Source organism: Callospermophilus lateralis, chromosome 4, assembly GCF_048772815.1.
Source record: "Callospermophilus lateralis isolate mCalLat2 chromosome 4, mCalLat2.hap1, whole genome shotgun sequence".
NCBI classification, from domain to species: Eukaryota; Metazoa; Chordata; class Mammalia; order Rodentia; family Sciuridae; genus Callospermophilus; species Callospermophilus lateralis.
Window position 1 is genome coordinate 53,491,111 of NC_135308.1, and position 16,529 is coordinate 53,507,639.

Genomic DNA, 16,529 nt, shown 5'->3' on the forward strand with positions numbered 1-16,529 from the left:
GTCTCACCCTAGACTAATTGTGACAAAAGGAAAAACATCAACACCAAGACAACTATTTCAAAAAACTAAATGGGGGCGTTGGGGTTGCAGCTCAGTGTTTGAGCACTTGCCTAGCATGTGTGAGGCAGCAGGTTCGATCCTTAGCACCACATAAAAATGAATAAATAAAATAAAGGTATTGGGGCTGGGGTTGTGGCTCAGTGGTACAGCGCTTGCCTCGCATGTGTGAGGCACCGAGTTCAATTCTCAGCACTGCATATAAACAAATAAATAAATAAAGGTCCATTAATAACTAATAAAATATTTAAAAGATAAAAATTAAAGGTATTGTGTTCACCTACAACTAAAATAAAAAAGAAAAACAAAACAACTCAATGGATGATCATTGCAGCCTATGGAGAAGGAATACAGAGGTTACAAGGGTGAGGAGAACTTTAAAGCTAGGAGAACTGATTATGAGTGGTAGAATGTAGCCATGTTTTCGGGGTGTATTTCAGTGGTGGATCATATGCTTAACACAATCAAGGCCCTGGATTTGTAACAAGGAGCGCTCTCTCTCTCTCTCTCTCTCTCTCTCTATATATATATATATATATATATAGCCACCTTTAACACATGTAGTCTTAGACAAGGTACAAGGCAATATAGTCAAACTCTCTAGGACTTCCTTTTGCAAGAAAGTATATAAACACACATACATGCATCCAGTTGTGATGTTTGCATGACTACAAATTACAAGCCACCAGGGAGAGGGAAGACCTCCCTACCTCCCTGCTATTAGAACCTCTCTTCATCAGCTGCCTCTTCAGGCTCTGCCAACCACATATTCTGAATCCCTAACTGCTATTCTCCCAGACAGTAGAGCCAGACTACCCCTGGTGTCCCCAACACACAAACAGCAGCCTGGGAACCTCAGTAGATTCAGAGGCCCATGTTCACTGCCTGCTTCCAAGGACACAGAACAAAGGTCATCTGGGGGCTGAAGCCCTGGGTAATGCTTACTCTGGGCAATGTATGCTTCTATCCAGAGTTGGATGACCTCTACAGACCAGGCAATACTAATTCCCTTTGGGCCAGTCATTAGGATGACTTCCCAGAGCACTAGGCCACTTGCCTCCAACCCCCTGTTGGCCACCAAAAATGACGGTGAGAGTGTAAATGGGTACATTGCCTGGAGAGTGCAATGTGGCAATCTCTTCCAAATTTGGCATTCTCTTCCAAATTTGCAAGTACATATGCCTTAAACACAGCAATTCTATTTGTAGAAACTTATTCTACAAATATACTTACACACATGTGTGAACTAGTTATTTCATTGCCACATCATCTAAATAAAAATAGAAAGCCTGATGTGATGCCTCATGCCTATATTACTGGCTACCTAGGAGGCTGAGGCAGGAGAATCACAAGTTTGAGGCTAGCCTGGTCTGAGCAAGATCCTGTATCAAGATAAAATAAAATAAAATTTAAAAAGGGCTAGGTATGTAGCTCAGTAGTAGAGCATTTGCCTGGCATATATAAGTCCCCAGTACTGAAAAAGAAGAATAAGGAAGAGGAGGAGGAAGTGAAAGAGGAAAAGAAAGAAAATAACTAGATATCACTCAGTATATAATTGGTTTCATGGATTATGGTACATCCATGCAATAGAATATTTAAAAATGGGAAGATTTTATGTATTGATCTGAACAGATCACAGATATATAGTTAAGCTAAATAAGAAAGGTGCAGAACATTGTATGTTTATGTGGAGAAGAAAGGACAAAAGAATATACATTTGAGCTGGGTATGTTGGTGCATGCGTGTTGTCTCAAGTTACTTGGGAGGCTGAGGCAGGAGGATTGCAAATTTTGAAAAAATTTATTTTTTGTTCTTTTTAGATATACATGATAGTAGATTGTATTTTGACATATTATACATATATGGAGTATAACTTGTTCTAATTAGGATCCCATTCTTGTGGTTGTACTTGATGTGGAGTTTCACTGGTTGTGTATTCATACATGAACATAGGAAAGTTATGTCTGATTCATTTTACTGTCTTTCCTATTCCCATCTCTCCTCCTGTAGGATTGCAAATTTGAGGCCAGCCTGGACAACTTAGGGAGACCCTGTGTCAAAATAAAAAATAAAAAGTACTGGGGATGTAGTTCAGTGGTAGAGTGACCCTGGATTTAATCCTTAATAACACACACACACACACACACACACACACATACGCATGCACACACACACACACAGAATGTGTTTGTATTGACTTGCATGTGTATAAAGTATTATTGGCAAGATAAACAAAATTCTAATGGGAGTTACTTGTTGGGGAGATGAAAACTGGGATGAAGGCAACTTTCTATAATATGCATTTTGAGTATTTTGATGGGCAAATAATGTGAATGTATTATCTATTTTAAAAATTAAATTTAAAACACAAAATCACATAAAAGGAGACTATTCTATAGACTACAGTGGCAAAGGAGTGAGCCTTCCATGAGTCATCTGCCTGGGCAGGGGAGACAAGACCAAAGAATTAAAGGAGGAAAGGGCTAGCGCAGAGGAAGGAAGCCAAATGCTTTGGCATTGACATTGCTCTGCTTGCTCAGAAAAGCCTCTGCTTACAGGAGTCTGGCATTTTTCTTCTCAGTGTATTTGGTTATTGGCTGAATCATTTTCCAAACTCAGGCATGCTCGTGTGATTTGGGAAATCTTGACTTTTTTTGAAAATGTAAACATTTTTACACATTTCCTCCAAAGAACAAGGTCACCCCCTGAAGCAATGACATCTTTTGAAGTGGCTTCACTTCTTGGAATCCTTTTCGCTTCCCCCACCAACCCTGATGTTCTGGAAAAGAATTGTCGAATGGTATGTATTTGTTTTGGAGATTATTTTTGGGGAATCTTATGACACCCCTTTGGGATAACTAGCAACACTCTGGGGTGTTGCAAAACCTGATTTAGGAGTGATCATCTTGATCAGCAAGAAGCCAAATGAGGCCTGCACCACTCTGGCAAGACTCTGAAGTGGGAAGGGAGAGGGAGGGGAGGGGCCACCCCCCTGCGGGCTTCCAGGGATCTGAAGGCCTGTTTGGGGTACTTCAAGAGAGCTCATGACAAACCCTGCTCATGGGTGAACTGCTGGGTCCCTGGGAGATCCAGCTGGTTCTCTTTTCCTCAGGGATAATTTTAGGCTCTCACTTTGCCTTCAATCTTTCTAACTCCCAACCCCTGGCTCAGCCTCCCAGAGGGATTGCTTAGACCAGTGACTATACAGTGCTCTTTTGAAATATAGAGCTGTTCAAAGAACATGCTAGGGCCTAGCCCTGGAGGCATTTTCCATGATATTTTTTTTTCTCCTTTTGTCCCATTGTTTCAAAGGAGGAAACAAAACAGCTCAAGGATCAGGTCTTGATAGGCCTTTAATAAAGGTATCATACATCCCTGGCCCCCAATTTGGATTTTATTTTCCAACCTCTCTTCCCCACACCCAACTTGAGAGGAACTGGTTTAAAGCCTGGGAGACTGGGCTGGAAGAACCAGGCCTTGTAAGTCTGAATGAGTGAGCAGGAAAGGGGCCTCTAGGCTTCTTCAGGTGAGGGAAACTTGCTGGGAGTGAATAAGAGACCTCAGAGGCATTAAAATACCAGGTCTGTCCTACTGCACTGGAGAATGCACATGAGAATTCCTAAATCCAACATCTTCTAATTCCCCAAAGCTCATGAATAAAGTCTTCACGGTAGTGAATAATTTACCATTGGTGGCTGGTGGAAGATTTGTGGACAGTTGAGAGTGATGGTGGACAAGGCTTAACCTCAAACCCATTCATCTTTTATTTGGCAGTGCTGAGGATTGAACTCAGTGCCTCAGAATGCTGTGTTCCCACTCTGTTCCTGAGCTATACCTCCACATCCTATTCATCCTATTATTTTACTACTGTTATTGATTGATTGATTGATTGAATTTTCAGTACCGGGGATTGAACCCAGGGGCACTTAACCACTGAGCCACATCCCCAGCGCTGTTATTTATTTTTGTGGTACCAGGGATTGAACTCAGGGCTTTATCTTGCACATGCTAGGTAGGTGCTCTACCACTGAGCTACACCCCTGTCCACTGTTAAAATTTCATTTGTGACAGGGTCTTGCTAAGTTGCCTATGCTGGTCTTTTTTTTTTTTTTTTTTTGGTACCAGAGAGTGAACCCAGGGGTGCTTAACCACTGAGCAACATCCACTGCCACACACCCCCTTTAAAATTTATTTTGTAGTTTTGATGGACCTTTATTTTATTCATTTATTTATATGTGGTGCTAGGAATCGAACCCAGTGCCTCACACATGCTAGGCAAATGCTGTACCACTAAGCCACAATCCCAGCCCTCCCCTGCCCTTTTTATTTTTTTATTTTGAGACAGGTCTCTATAAGTTGCTTAGGGTCTCACTAAGTTGCTGAGGCTGACTTTGAACTCACAATCCTCCTGCCTCAGCCTCCCAAGCTGCTGAGATAACAGACATGTACTACCGCCTGACTTGGCCTGGCACTTTTATGATCCTCCTACATCAGCCTCCCCAGTAGCTGGAATTATAATGTTCACCACTCCTACTGGCTCTGTTTATCCCTTTTTCCTCAGGCTTGCTAGGTAACTGCACTGCCACTGAGCTACATCTCCAGCCCCAACTATTTTAACATGTCATCGTGACAGAGAATTTTAAGAGATGAAATCTATCTAGAAAATTTCTAGGCGGAAAGGTGTGTGGAGGGGGCAGTACAGGGAAGGGAAGATTGAGGAATCAAAACTCTTCAGCATCCCAAACTACGTAATACCAAAAATGAAATGGGCAAGCAATGAAAGACTCCTGAAATAGCAATTTCCTCAGTAGCTGGGGGAAAAATAAATATAAATAAAACCCCAGAAAACTGGAAGGGAAGAGAAGGCAAGTGAAAACCAAAAGGGAAAGTGATAAATCTCATCATGGCTTGAGGTCTTGGTAGAGGACAGGAAGTATGGGCAATTCAGGAGACTGAGGCAGGAGGCTCATAAGTTGGACACCAGTCTGAAACTCAGTGACATCTTGTCTCAAAAATAATAAACAAACAAACAGCTAGAGCTGGGGATGTAAGTCAGTGGTAGAGTGCCCCTGGATTAAATTCCCAGTACCAAAACAGTAAATAAATTTTGAAAATAAAATAAAATACCTTAGGTGGGCTGATGATATAGCTCAGTGGCTGAGCATTGGCCTGCATGCAGGAAGCCCTGGGTTCCATCCCCAGCACCACAAAACGATACAAACACTTTAGCGGAGGCACCCAAGTAGATGACAGCCTACTCTGGATATTCTGCTTGCCTTGGGAAAGTCATCTCTTCCTCTGACTCCTTAAAGGATGGAGGTGGGAGGGTTCTTTTTTACTTTCTCCCAGTGTTGCTCCTGGCCTATGGCAAGAATGGACACCCTGTGGCAGGTCTTCCCTTCCACCCTCCACTGAGGCCTCTCCCTTAGAAACTATTGGTCGCTGCCCCTTTAAGCACGGCCACACCTCCCCCCACCCCTGAGCGCTCGCAACAAGGGAGTGGGGGTGTGGTAGTGGTGGGGGGAGGCTGACCGGTCTCATCCCTGTCAACTACGGAAGATGGCCCAGGCTGGGGGAGTCGCTCCCACGTTCTACTGCTCCCTCCCCTGAACCAGGGGACGGGGAGAGCCCCTCCCTCCCTCTCTCTCCTGCTCCACTCGCGACGCGGAGATGGCTCCGTGGCCTCACGGGAACGGCTCCCTGGCCTTGTGGCCAGACGCCCCCACCCTTGTACCCAACACCGCCAACACGAGTGGGCTGCCAGGGGTACCTTGGGCTGCGGCATTGGCTGGGGCGCTGTTGGCGCTGGCCACTGTGGGAGGTAACCTGTTGGTAATCGTGGCCATCGCCCGGACGCCGAGACTCCAGACCATGACCAACGTGTTCGTCACTTCGTTGGCCGCAGCCGACTTGGTGGTGGGACTCCTGGTAGTGCCGCCAGGGGCTACTTTGGCGCTGACTGGCCACTGGCCCTTGGGCGCGACTGGTTGCGAGCTATGGACCTCGGTGGACGTGCTATGCGTGACGGCCAGCATCGAAACCCTGTGCGCCTTGGCTGTGGACCGCTACCTGGCCGTGACCAACCCACTGCGTTATAGTGCACTAGTCACCAAGCGCCGTGCTGGAGCGGCCGTGGTCCTGGTGTGGGTGGTGTCCGCCGCGGTGTCCTTTGCGCCGATCATGAGCCAGTGGTGGCGCGTAGGTGCGGACGCCGAGGCGCAGCGTTGCCACTCCAATCCGCTCTGCTGTTCCTTCGCCTCCAACATGCCCTACGCGCTGCTCTCCTCCTCAGTCTCCTTTTACCTTCCGCTTCTGGTGATGCTCTTCGTCTACGCACGAGTTTTCGTGGTGGCCAAGCGCCAACTGCGCTTGCTGCGCCGGGAGCTGGGCCGCTTCCCGCCGGAGGAGTCTCCGTCGGCTCTGTCGCACTCTGGGCACCCTGTCACCTCGGCGACGTGCACTTCGACTCAAGTGCCCTCCGGCGGTCGGCGGCCCGCGCGGCTTCTGCCTCTCCGGGAGCACCGGGCCCTGCGCACCTTGGGTCTCATCATGGGCACCTTCACTCTGTGCTGGTTGCCCTTCTTTCTGGCTAACGTGTTGCGCGCCCTAGGGGGACCCTCTCTAGTTCCTGACCCGGCTTTCCTCGCCCTTAATTGGCTAGGCTATGCCAACTCTGCCTTCAACCCACTGATCTACTGTCGTAGTCCGGACTTTCGCAGCGCTTTCCGCCGTCTTCTGTGCCGCTGCAGCAGCTGCCGTCCAGAGGAGACCCGGGCCACTGCCTCCCCAGCCCGCCATCCCTTGAGCGCTCCAGCGGCTGGGGCCAGCCCCGTGGAGTCCAGATCACGTTCACCGCTCAACAGGTAAGTAATCAGGGCCGAGGGACAGGCAGTTTAGAGTCAGAAAGTGTACGGCATCTTCATTTCTGAGTTTAGGGTTTGGTAGAAGGAAATAGGTCTCTGGGAGGGTCTCTGCCTTGAAAAAAGAGGGAGCAGAGTAGGGAACCAAAAGGGGAACAAGGTCCTTTCCTTTCCTGGATCCAACCACAAGGGCTGAAGCAAAAGAGGGGCAGGTGGTGGGTGGTTCTTCATCCTAGGATGTGTCATAGAAAAGAAGAGCTGTGTTCCGAGGCCTCTCCTCCCCGTGGTCGGCTCTCCTGTTGGTTTTTCTAGCTCAGTTCTTTGGGCGCCCAGATTTCTGGCCATCATTATACCTGGCTCAGACTTGCATCGAAAACTAGTGGCCCTCTCAACCCCTGGTCCTCAGTTGATTTCTCTCAAAGGTTTGAAGGCTATGAAGGTGAGAATGCACTTCGAATATGAAGGACAGCGCAGGAGGAACCTGTAAGTAGAAATTTGTGCCCCACCCCCTTCAAAGACTGGGCTGCAATTGAGGGATGGGATTTTTGTAACATAGTGGTCCCCCATGTGTGTAATAAAATATGCTTTCCAGGGTCCCTGTGGGGGCTATCCCTTCCCTTCAGTGCCCCATTCCCCCAGTCAGCCTTTACCCAAAATATGTTATCTCCATTTTTCAGGGCTTCCTGTGGAGTTTTAAGAAACAATTTCGTGGATGCAGAACCTTTGGAAAGTCTCTGGTCTCTGTTCAGAATGAGCCCTAAGGAGTGCCCCAGCTGTAGAACTACTTTCTAGAACCTGCCGACTGGGCTATGGAATGGGAAGGGGGTTCCTTAAACCAAGGGGTTTTTCACCATCTTCTCTCTCTCTGAGGGAAGTTTTCTAAACCTCGTCCCACTACTACCTCAGCAGCCAGGATGCCAGGCTGCCTGCACCAGCTGCCCTGAGAGCAGCCCCATGGCTATGACAGGGTGCACATCACCTGGCTCACTTGTGTGTGGTGTGTGTAGGGCAAAGAGAGCACTCTAGCTCCATTCCTGCTGCTTCCCAGACCCAGAAAAACCATGGGTATTCTCTAGGTTCTGTGACCAGGCTAGAAGAGGGTTAGGGTTAGGGTTTTGTCCCTGGTTCCTGCTCTATGGCTCTTGGCACATCAATGTCTCTCGGCACACCAATGTCTCTCACATTAGACACAGAACAAATCTGATCTACCTCACAGCAGAAGGACTTCTTCAGGGTTGGGGGGCGGATTCCAAGGTTCATAGGAAGATGAACCATTGGAACAGATCCCTTCTTTTCCATTTAAAATCAAATTAATAAATATTACGGAATACAGCTCATCCTTTGCTCTCTTTTTCTCTCCATTTGTTTTCTTTTCATAATCCATTTGCTCCCTTCCCTTTTACTCAGAGCTAGCTTTTGACAGAGACAGTAAATTATAACTAATCCCTGTCCCTTTCTTCCTAATCCTCATAAAAACAAAAAACGAAAGTCTGTTTGGGTGAAGCGAGTCAGCTCAAGCCTTTGACTCTCCTGCCTCCCTATGCTTTCTGAAATTTCTGGAATCCAGTTGCAAGGGAGTAGCAAAGCCAGGCCCACTGTGTCCAGGATCATACATGGGACATTGGTCACTTTCCATATTATAAACCCATGGGGGACCCATAATCTTTTATTGCCAGCAGGAACCAGTTTGGTTCAGTGCCATGTCTATGTGATGTGATGTGTGTGTGTGTGTGTGTGTGTCTAGACATAGCACAGTATTGTTTTTTTGTGTTGGGCAATGTCTTGGGCAATAAACAAATATTTCCATAGCCTCTACCTTCCCACTCTATTCCTAGGCTGCAGAAATTTATGTTATTCTCTTCAAGTAAAACCAAAGTTACAATTTTGAGCCTGTTGATACCTTTTACGTTTCTTTGTTTTTTTTTGTTTTTATACCAGGGATTGAACACTGGGTGCTTTACCACTGAGCCACATCCCCAGCCCTTTTTATGTTTTATTTTGAGACAGGGTCTCACCAAGTTTTGTATGGCCTCAGTTTCTGAGGCTGATCTTGAGCTTGCAATTCTCCTGCCTCAGCCTCTTGAGTCACTGGGATTACAAACATGAACCACCATGCCTGGCTCCTTACTTCAATTTTAATGAAACTTATTGGGCAGGTTTCCTATGGAAAGAAAAATTCTATGGAAATCCCTTGCTCATTCTGTGGGCTCTTATTTAGACTCCATAAACCATAGTCTGGGTTGATTCACAGGATACTCAGTAAATCACCAAATGTTTAGCATGCTTGTGACATGGTATACAGTGCATTGGCTAGGTTCAAGGGCCCTAGAGTTTTAAAACTTAGATCTGCCCTCAGGATAAGCTTAGTGTATTTCCACATATGGGTGTTCTCTGTGAATTGGACCCGGTCTACGCTGTTCTCTTTTCTTCTGGAGCCCAGGTTTTATTTCTCAGGATGTTTGCATACCAAAGATGACTTTCTCCTTTCCAATGCAGAGTAGTGTGCAATCTCTGGTGTCTGAGGTATCTAAGGTTTCTTGGAAAGGACTCAACTCTTGAACTGTCTCTTAGTGGAGAAGGAAGTCTTGCTCAAGTCTGGGATAAATAAGAGGGCCTCCTCTACCCATCTCTGAATATTTTCCTGACATCACTGAGGAAAATCGCTCAGTCAGTCCTAGGCAGGGAGAGGATGATTTGGAGGAGGGGACTCTGGTTTATAGAATCATCCTTGAATAGCATCCAGAGCTCATACTGCTTGTGTCTTGCTCGATATGCACCCGGGTGCCAACTGTCAGCCTCCTTTGGAGTGTTTAGACTTGTACTGGGCTGTGGAATCCATCTGCAGATTGTCACCAGTGTATCTGACAGCTGGAGAGGCAGCCTCTCTGGTCATTTCTCTAGCAACTTGTGGCCAGGTGTCAAACTGAGGGAGATTTACATCCTTGGGCGGAGAGCAGGCTGCTTTTGCCAGCAGGAAGCCTGTGCATTTGAACTGTGAAGATGAACAACCATGGCTGTGAACCTAGAGATGTGAAGATTACAGACCAATGAAAACTGAAGAGCCTGTGGAGCCACTTGTCCTTCCAGAAGTCTGTTAGCAGTAGCTGGGCATGGCATGGAAATGACAGCAAAAGGGGATTGAGTTGGAGAGGGAGTGAGAAGCAAGTGGGTTTTCCAGAGGCGACCTACTAGGTGGAACCAGAGTTAGAGCAAGGAGGAGGTTGGCAGCAAACTTTCCCAGGACTCCCCCATGGTAGATTCTTCTAAGAGATGGTGATAAGTGTAGCCCACCATACACCAGGCTGTAATTATACACCAGCTTCATTCCTGAAATCTTAATAGCTTCTCCCTATAGAGACAAAAACTTTCTCTCCTCTCTTGTCTTTAGGAAGATAGTCCTTCCAGCTTTGTGAAAGCCTGGGCAAGAGCTTCGCAGCCTTAGCATTGACTTCATCCCAGGCATAAATGGTTGTGGGTGCCCCCTGATGGTGATATGAAGTATAACAAGTGAGGACTTTGCAAAGCTGGTCTGTTAACTAGACTGGCAGCCAGAATTGCAGTTTTCATAAGGCTGCAAACTATCAGAGCTGGAAGTCAGCATAGAAATAATTTAGTCCAGTCTTCTGGTAATCCACTTGATAAAAATGGATGAAGAATCTAAATTCTAGAGGGATGAATTTAGTAGCCAACATTCCTTTAGCCAGTGGAAGGCAACACTGAATTAGTGTGAAGAGCACAGAATTCAGAGCTGCAAAAACAAATAATAAATGGAGGAAGGAAAGAAACGGCCATTTAGTGAGCATCTGTTGTATGCCCAACACAGAGGTGCTCTGAAAATATCATTTATTTAATAATGATAACAAAAAAATAGAGCCGCATAGAAATCAAATAGTTTGCTGGTGCTAATTTTAACCCAAATTCATTTTCTTTTCTCTAATAATCCAGTTGTGGGACAGTGAACAAGTTACTTAGCTTCTCTGAATATTTGGTTGCCAGTAAATCAAATGGAGAAATGGAAATTTTTTTTTTTTTTTTGTACTGGGGATTGAATCCAGGGTACTCTACCACCGAGCTACATCCCCAGCCTTTTTATTTTTTATTTTGAGATAGGGTCTGACTAAGTTGCTTAGGGCCTCATTAAGTTTCTGAAAATGACCTCAAATTTATAATCCTCGTGGGAAAAATAAGAATTCATACCCCATTTGAATCAAATGTATGATATATGATATGTCAAGATCATTGTAATGTTTTTAGCAACTAATAAATTTCTGATGTTTAAAAAAAAATTACAATCCTCCTGTCTCAGCCTCCCAGGTCACTGAGATTACAGATGTGCATCAGTGTGCATGGCTCAAATGGAGATATTATTGCTCTACTCGGCTCATGCAGACTGATTTTGAAGACCAAATAACATTTTGTATGTGCAGATTATTCAGAAATTGAAAGGGTTCCCCCAGAACAAAGTGGTGGAATTAAAGTTTGGAGGTAGGAGTCCCAGATCTCCTGGTTTTGGCATATAGGTAGAGTTCCATTCATAGTAGCATCCTGGATCTTGATCCACACATTTTTGCTCACTGTGGGCATGCCCTGCCTGGTATTTCTTTCCCACCTCAGACTCATTGTGGGGAGCCACCCGTGAGCCACTTGAGTGGTACTGAGCCATGAAGATTTAGGTTTTTTTTTTCCTTGGGAACTATCCTGGCTTTCCCGTGTGCATCAGATCACCCAAGGCATGAGATCTCTTGTCTTCGCTCTACTAGGGAGACAACTCTTGTAGCTCCAGAGTTGGGCGAAACCTGTTGGGAACTGGACAGTTCACCTCCTACTTTATTTGGCAAAGAACATTCCATGAAAAACCTTTGATGTTCCCCCATGTAAAAAAAAGCAAGCGAAGGCGTTATTCCTCTTTTTCTAGCATGGAAGCTCGATCCCGAAGATCAGCTAGCTATCCCACCACAGCTTTTTAAAAACTACTTTCTGTCCTGTGGCTTTTTTCGCAGCCTTGTCCTTTTTTTCTTTAATATTTATTTATTTATTTATTTATTTTTTAGTTGTAGTTGGACACAGTACCTTTATTCCATTCATTTATTTTTATGTAGTGCTGAGGATTGAACCCAGGTCCCAGCACATGCTAGGTGAGTGTTCTATCACTGAGCCACAATCCCAGCCCTTTGCCACCTCGTCTTTCTTAGCCTTTATTTCGTAGCCAGCCACTCCACGAAGAGGAACCTCAATTCTGTCATTTGTGTGGGATGCGAGCGAGAACTCATATCCTTGGTTTCATAACCTTGTCGCTAAACATTTACACCCTTGGCTCTGTTTCCATGTTCAAACTCTGGACTGGCCTGAGCCTAGTATTTTGACCCTGATTTGGATCATCCCACCATCCCTAATGCAGCATTGACAATAAGATACATTTCAAGGTTGGGTAGAAAGTTGAGAGTAGAGGGCACTCACTGCTAGATGTCAGAATTTTATGGTCCAGCCAGTGTGGCGGCATACACTTAAAATTCCAGTGGCACTGGAGGCTGAGGCAGGAGGATTGCAGGTTTGGTGCCAGCCTCAGCAATTTTAGCAAGGCCCTAAGCAACTTAGTGAGATCCTGTCTCAAAATAAAAAAAATTAAAAGGTCTAGGGATGTGACTCAGTGGTTAAGCACCCTTGGGTTCAATCCCTGGGGAAAAAGAGATCTTACAGTCTGCTTTAGTAGGGATTCATGAGCTTGGGCTCCAAGGAATCAGAAAGGACAGAGAAGGTATATAAATATGAGACGCTGCTGATAACAAATTTAGGTTTTTTCCCTTGGGAACTATGCTTGGGAATAGACATTTATTCTTTCACAGTTCTGGAGACTGGCAAGGCATGGTCCTTCAGAAAGCTCTAAGTGGAAACCTTCCTTGCCTCTCTAGCTTCTGGTAGTTGCCAGCCACCCTTGGTATTATTTGGCTTGTAGATATGTCACTGGAACTTCTGCCTCTGTCTTCACATGACCTTCTTCACGTCTGTGTCCAAATGTCTTTTATAGGGACATCAGTCATTGGGTCAGAGCCCAATCTAATGCAATAGGACCTCATTTAAAAAATATTTTTTAGTTGTAGTTGGACACAATATCTTTATGTTATTTGTTTATTTTTATGATGCTGAGGATTGAACCCAGAGCCTTGCATGTGCCAGGCGAGGACTCTATCGCTGAGCCACAACCCCAGCCCCAAGTTTAACCTCATTTTAATTTGATTACATCTGCAAAGATCCCTTTTCCAAATAAGGACACAGTTATAAGTTCTAGGGTTAAGATTTCAACATGTTTTTCAGGAGGACACAATTCAGTCACCAACAGAGAGTGTGATAGGGAAGGGGGATCCCTGTTAACTCCTGGCCTTTCTACCCTCATCCTATACCTGATGCATCAAACCTATATTGAAGCCTTTTTTTTATTAATGTGTTATAATTATACATAATAGTGGGATTCATTATGCCATATTCACACATGCATGTAACATAATTTGATCAATCTCATTCCCTGTACCTTCCCTTTCCTTCCTCACTTCCTCCCCTGAACTGTTTGCTCTACTCCGCTGATTTCCCTTCTATTATTTTTATTTTAATTAGTGAATTTAATATATTAATTTATATAATGAGTTATATTATGTATAGAAATTATATACCACATGTATATATATATATATATATTTATGGTTCATTGTGATATATTCATACATAGACAGCATAATTTGGTACATTTCATTCCTCAGTCATTCCCCATCTCTTCCTTTTTCCCTCCCTCTTGATCTCCTTCCTCTGCCCAGTTGGTCTTCTGAAGCTCTGTTTTATCCCATCATCAGCTAGAAGGGTAGTGGGGGTGCCATCCATGCCTAGATTTCATTTCTGGGCCTTTTTTCCCACCTCCTGGGTTCTGCTTTGAGAAGTCACTGATGGAAGTCAGACCTTTAGTTTTGCAGCATCCTGTGAGCAGATGCTGTTATCCGTTCTCCATTCCTCCCTTCTTCCTTTAGTAATGGTAACCCTAAGCTTTATCAGGAAACATGGCCTCGAAGCTAAGAATGCTTTGCAGCCTCACCTGTAGAGAGCTGTGGCTAGGTGACCAAGTTCTAGCCAATGGAAGTATGCGATTTGCAGACCTGCGATTAAAGGGAAAGGTGTGTACTCCATGTCCCTTGGTGAAATGGTCATGAGATGGCAACCACGTGTGGCAGATGACAGAAGAACCAGAAGGGAGAAGCCTAGGTGTCCAGTAGGGTGTAGCCCTGTTTTAGTTCTTGCACTGCTTGTGTTTAAGATCCTTAAAGAAAACTTGTTCAGGTCACAGTTGTTTTAGCCTTATTTATTTATATTCAGGAGCTGACCTGAACAAATGCATCAGGGAAGGGATGGTAAAGTAGGCTATTCCTTCTCCCCGGGTTCTGTGATGAGTGTAGCTTGTGTTAGTCTAACCATAAAACTGCCTGAGCTAGTACCTCTCAGGGCACCTCTGATCTGTGGGAACTGGCATCTTGGTAGAGTGTAAGTTCTTGTTGTACCTAATGCCACCAAGTCTGTCTCCTTGGCGCTGATTCCTCTGGGGATAATTATCAGTGAGTTTATCAGTTTCCCAAGGCTGCCCAAACAAATCACTGTAACCTTGCTGGATTAAAATAACAGAAATGAATTCCCCCATAGCTCTGGAGGCCAGCAGTCAGGAATCAAGATATGGGCAGGGCTGGTTCCTTCTGAAGACTCTGAGGGAGAGTCTCTCCCGTGCCCTCTTCCTGCTTCTGGGGACTTGAGCACCCCTTAGCATTCCTGGCTCATAGACATATCATTCCATATCCTTATATCCTTGTATCTTCTCCTTTCTGTCTTTTAAAAAGATACGTGTTAGTAGATGTGTGACCCCTCATAATTTAGGATGATCTCATCTCAAAACTCTTCCCTTAACTACATTTACAAAGACCATTCTTTAATATAAGGTCACATTCTGAGATTTTAGGTAGGCCTATCTTTTTGGGGTGGCACCATCTAACTTACTCCTGTGAGACACTTGTGAGCCCTTTAAGTGAGATTTTTGACCTCAAAAAATTATCATCCACTGCAATCACCTTTCAAGGAAGGGCTGTTCTCTCCAGAAGCTCTTGGAATCTGTGGCAGGCAGAAACCTGCCTGAGATAAGTCCCAATGGCCCATGTTCTATATACTCCTTTCCCATTGAATGTGGGTGGACCTATAAATTACTTCTAGCTCATAGAATATAATGAAGGTTCCAAGAATCTGCTCCTGCAACTATGTTGTTATATGGCATAAAGGAAGGGATTTTTTAAGATGTAATTAAGGTCCCTAGTCAATTGACTTAGTAAAGAGAGAGGTGATTCTGGGTGAGCCTAATTAGGCCAGCCGTTTAAAAGACAGCTGAGAGGTCAAAGACTGAAGAAGTCAGAGAGAGACTCTTGCTGGCCTCGAGGAAAATAGCTACCATGAGTTCTACAAAGTTAGGGAAATGGGTTCTGCCAGAAACCACAGGAGCTTAGAAAAAGATCTTGAGTCTTGGGTGAGACCCTTACCCAACATCTTGACTGCATTCTGTTGAGACCATGGAGCAGAAGATCCAGCTAACCCATACTTGGGCTCCTGACACAAGGAAACCGCAAGGTTAATAGATTTGTGTTCTTCTCAGCTGCCACATGTGTGGTGCTTTATTACACACAATAGAAAATGAATACAGAGTCACTGCACAATTCCGCTGGAGGCTGCTCTTTCCAGCACTTCTTCTCTGGCAGTGTTTTTAAAGGTTTCCCATCAGAACCCAAAGTACAACAGGACTGTAAGCTCAGGAAGGTCCCCCTGCTGTGATCTAATGTTCCCTAGCCATCCTTTGCTCCTGAGAGAATGACCAGCCTTCCCCTAATTCCTTAGCCCCACATACATCTTAAGAAATTTAGGAGCCAGAGGTCCAAAACCCCAAAGGGAGGAAGGATGGGTCACTTCTTCCCAGAGAAGAAAGAACTGGGCTTGGGACAGCTTCGCACCTGCTCAGTGCAGGTCTCTGGTTTCTCTTCTCATTGTGGGATCTCGTGAGCAAGCCCTTCCTCCTAGGGCCTCCCCAAGGATCAATTCTGAATCTAATAGATGTTAGAACACCCTCCCAGACCTGCTGGGAGGATGAGGGAAGTACAGGAAGCTGCTTTTCCATAGGAGAAATTCCTACCTTTGGGGGGAGGGGAAACACACAGGGCTGTGGGTGAACTTCACTGCTCTAGCTCCCTAGAGACTCAGAGCTTGGGGCTGCAGGTGTTGCTCAGTGGTAGAGCCCATGCCTAGCAGGCGTGAGGCCCTGGGTTCTGTCCCCAGCAGCACAAAAACAAACACATTCACAAACAAACAAAACCAAAACCCTCAGCATTTACTCCTAAGCCACTCTTACCACCATCTCCTTGGTTAGTCATAGGGTAGGATTGCTCTCTATCTGGTATTGACTTTGGGAGTCTCTTGTTAGAGCTTCTGATCTTACACCAGAACCATTTTTAAAGCCTTGCCCATGCTTCTCTTTAACATTTTTGCAAGTTGCTATAATGAAAAAATCGTGTTTCTTAAAAAGAAGACTAAGGAGGCAGAAAAGTT

The 16,529-nt window shown here is 45.1% G+C and overlaps 1 protein-coding gene across 2 annotated transcripts; it reads left to right on the top strand.

Moving 5' to 3' along the window:
* The first annotated feature begins 5,429 nt into the window (after positions 1-5,429).
* On the top strand, positions 5,430-8,266 carry Adrb3 (adrenoceptor beta 3). Of its 2 annotated transcripts, none has more exons than XM_076853884.1 (3): positions 5,430-6,920; positions 7,230-7,400; positions 7,595-8,266. In XM_076853884.1, the coding sequence occupies exons 1-3, from the start codon at positions 5,728-5,730 to the stop codon at positions 7,707-7,709; spliced, it is 1,479 nt and encodes a 492-aa protein (XP_076709999.1). In that variant the 5' UTR covers positions 5,430-5,727; the 3' UTR covers positions 7,710-8,266. The 2 variants fall into 2 exon arrangements, with proteins under 2 accessions (XP_076709999.1, XP_076710000.1); XM_076853885.1 differs by having other exon boundaries at positions 7,340-7,400; positions 7,595-7,682.
* The last annotated feature ends 8,263 nt before the right edge of the window (positions 8,267-16,529 follow it).

Coding starts and splice junctions, on each gene's coding strand:
- Adrb3 (XM_076853884.1), top strand. CDS start 5,728: ATGGCTCCGTGGCCTCACGGGAACGGCTCCCTGGCCTTGTGGCCAGAC. Junction 6,921..7,229: donor TCACGTTCACCGCTCAACAG/GTAAGTAATCAG, acceptor TGGTTTTTCTAG/CTCAGTTCTTTGGGCGCCCA. Junction 7,401..7,594: donor GGACAGCGCAGGAGGAACCT/GTAAGTAGAAAT, acceptor TCCATTTTTCAG/GGCTTCCTGTGGAGTTTTAA.